A 2,605-nucleotide genomic window follows, 5' to 3' on the forward strand; every position below is an offset into this window, starting at 1 on the left:
TATAATAACACCCATAACAGCAAGCGGTATTGAAAATTCATCGCTGTCCTGAATGCATTAGGAAAATATTTCGTCAATTTTTATGCAATTTATGACGTATATAGATTAACTAATGAAATTCATCTTTTTATAATAATTTTGTTTAAACAACGTAAAAAAGTTAAATTGACATGACAACGGATCAATTATTGAAATGCATAACAGACTCATGTTAAAGACATCTTTTATTGTTCAATTTGTTTCAAAGACTTGAATAGCAGAACAAGTGCAGAAAGTAAAATAGTTTCCCCACTTTATATCGTATTGTAAGTCAAATATTCCATCTTCACATGTTCCCTATACGACGATTGTAGGTTTCAATTTTGTTATTCAAAATTGTTTAAAATATGACAAACATCAACAAAACATAGTATTATATAGGTAAGAAATATTACCATTTCTATAGTAACTCATCTTTGCCGATTTATTAGTCTTGATCCTTTTGCAAGTATGGTCTATGTAATGCAGTGCCCAGAGAGCATAGCTTTTACCATGCTCCTTTCAAAATGAAAGGAGCATGATGCTTACATTTGGACAGAAACAGCACGCTGTTGTCTGCCATCAGCCTCATAGCCGCCTCTCTTCCTCATGCCAACAGGAAGGAAGAAGAGGAAAAAGATAGGTGGAAAAAGTTGATCTCTGGAAGACGCGCTACCTGCGTACATTAAACCCTCGTGTTCCGTCTGGTCCAATAGGCATACGAAGAATGTTACTTGGTAGGCCGCTACCACTAGCAGTTATTGTCTTTGGTTGTATTCTATTTATTTCTTGTTCTAATTTTTCTTCTGGACTTTTCTCTTCCCCAAGAATTCTTTTTCTTGCTTCTGCATACTCTTGCTCCCTCTAAAAATGGAATTTATCAGATAATATTTTTTTCTACACTCGTTATATTTCTTATAATTACCTGTTTTAAAGTTTTTATAGGATGTTTTGGTTTGTCTCCATTCACTAACGGACCATCGCCACTACCTTGGGAATCTCTCGTTGGTCTTTTTAATATTTTCACTGTTGGTTTTGGTGGTACATACTGAGATCTCATACCATCTTCACCCAATATTATCATTCTTGTATTTGTACTTTGATTGGTTTTAAAGCTAAAACATTATAGTTATAAAATAACAAAGTCAGAATATATTATATTAACAAGAGTACATATAATAAATAAAGAAACTATTTCACAATTTATTTCAATTGTGAGCTTACAAATAATTGAATTCAGCATTATTTTTATATTGCTACTAATAATTAGTACTATTAATGTGTTAACTTTTATTATAGCCGATATAACTTTATGATCTGATTAAAACTTTTATAAAGTATCTTTCAAATGTGAAGTTTTGTAATTGTTTTTCAATTTAAGAAATTTATATGTACAATTTATTAAGATTTCATGAATTATACTCTTTGAAAAGTTTTACAAACCATTATAATGTCCACCTTCTTGAACCTACCTAGAAGATTCTATTTCTTCTAATGCTTCTACTGCATTTAACTGGAGGGCATCCAACTTTTTGTCGAGTGCCTAAAACCGATTGTAGGTCTAATATTACATTATCTTAGTATAAATCTACGTCGTACCGCACATTTCCAATCATAATTTTTCTTTATTTTCCAAATTTATCTATTCTTGGAGATAGTGTTACTATAGTATTACTTGTTAATAATGTAGTACTTACAAGTGCATACACAGAATGTACTACTTTTGGAAAACTTTAAATGCTTATAGTAAAAACTTCCGTAATACAATTAAACACTCACAATAATATTTCAAGTTATAACATATGATACAAATGTTTGAAAGTCAATTGTACCATTTGGTAGCAATAGAAAGGTAACCTTATGGAAAGCAATGTATTTTCTTATTACCACTACTACCAATAGCCACATGGATTCTGACCTATGTAATATAAGAATGCAGGAATGTACTTACATGTAAAAATCTAAGAATTTAGAAATAATTGTAATACAAATGGTTCATTGTTAAATGATTTTACTCTTTTAAAATGTTTTACTCGATAAACTCAATGCCAACAAAAATTAACACTTTACGAACATTCTTTCTTATACAGGTTAACAAATTTATTACTGTATTAATTCAATTTGAAACAATGCTATCTTCATTATATAAAAAATGGAACTCACTCCTGATTCCTCAATTTCTTCCCAACTTTCAAGAACATCGTCCATGGTTGACATGTCGGGATTTCTGTATTAACTTCTACTTTTTAGCAAGAAACTTACTAATACAGCCTTGACATGAACCAACGTAAACCACTAAGAACGGAAAGGACCAGCATATACATATACGAACAAATTGATTACCAGCAGAGCCGTACAAGCCTAGCGCTACGAACGGAGCGTTGAATAGCACGATATGAGAAAAACTTCTCATTTCGGCAACAGACTGAGGATACGTAAGTACTATACAAGGTGTCCCAAAAATGTTGTACTTCCTTGAAAGGGAAATTCCTGGAGTCATTTGAAGTAACTTTTTCCTTTGCAAAAATATTCTTTGCGACTTTGTTTAGGAGTTATTAACGAAAAACATGGACCAATCAGAGCGCGT

General features: G+C 31.6%; 1 protein-coding gene across 2 annotated transcripts; it reads right to left on the reverse strand.

Moving 5' to 3' along the window:
• Positions 1–206: 206 nt before the first annotated feature.
• Positions 207–2,329, reverse strand: LOC143360815 (SUZ RNA-binding domain-containing). Of its 2 annotated transcripts, XM_076799970.1 has the most exons (4): positions 2,182–2,329; positions 1,491–1,561; positions 944–1,133; positions 207–882 (listed from the first exon to the last, which is right to left on the reverse strand). In XM_076799970.1, exons 1-4 carry the CDS (start codon positions 2,233–2,235, stop codon positions 691–693), a joined length of 507 nt encoding a protein of 168 aa, XP_076656085.1. In that variant the 5' UTR covers positions 2,236–2,329; the 3' UTR covers positions 207–690. The 2 variants fall into 2 exon arrangements, with proteins under 2 accessions (XP_076656085.1, XP_076656086.1); XM_076799971.1 differs by lacking the exon at positions 1,491–1,561.
• Between the last annotated feature and the right edge of the window lie 276 nt (positions 2,330–2,605).

Source organism: Halictus rubicundus, chromosome 14 (genome assembly GCF_050948215.1).
Source record: "Halictus rubicundus isolate RS-2024b chromosome 14, iyHalRubi1_principal, whole genome shotgun sequence".
NCBI lineage: Eukaryota > Metazoa > Arthropoda > Insecta > Hymenoptera > Halictidae > Halictus > Halictus rubicundus.

Bases quoted from the DNA above. Each gene is read 5' to 3' on its own strand.
- LOC143360815 (XM_076799970.1), bottom strand. From the start codon at position 2,235: ATGTCAACCATGGACGATGTTCTTGAAAGTTGGGAAGAAATTGAGGAA. The intron at 1,134-1,490 runs GTAGGTTCAAGA...ATAATGTTTTAG, and splicing joins GAAGAAATAGAATCTTCTAG to CTTTAAAACCAATCAAAGTA. The intron at 883-943 runs GTAATTATAAGA...TTCCATTTTTAG, and splicing joins CTATAAAAACTTTAAAACAG to AGGGAGCAAGAGTATGCAGA.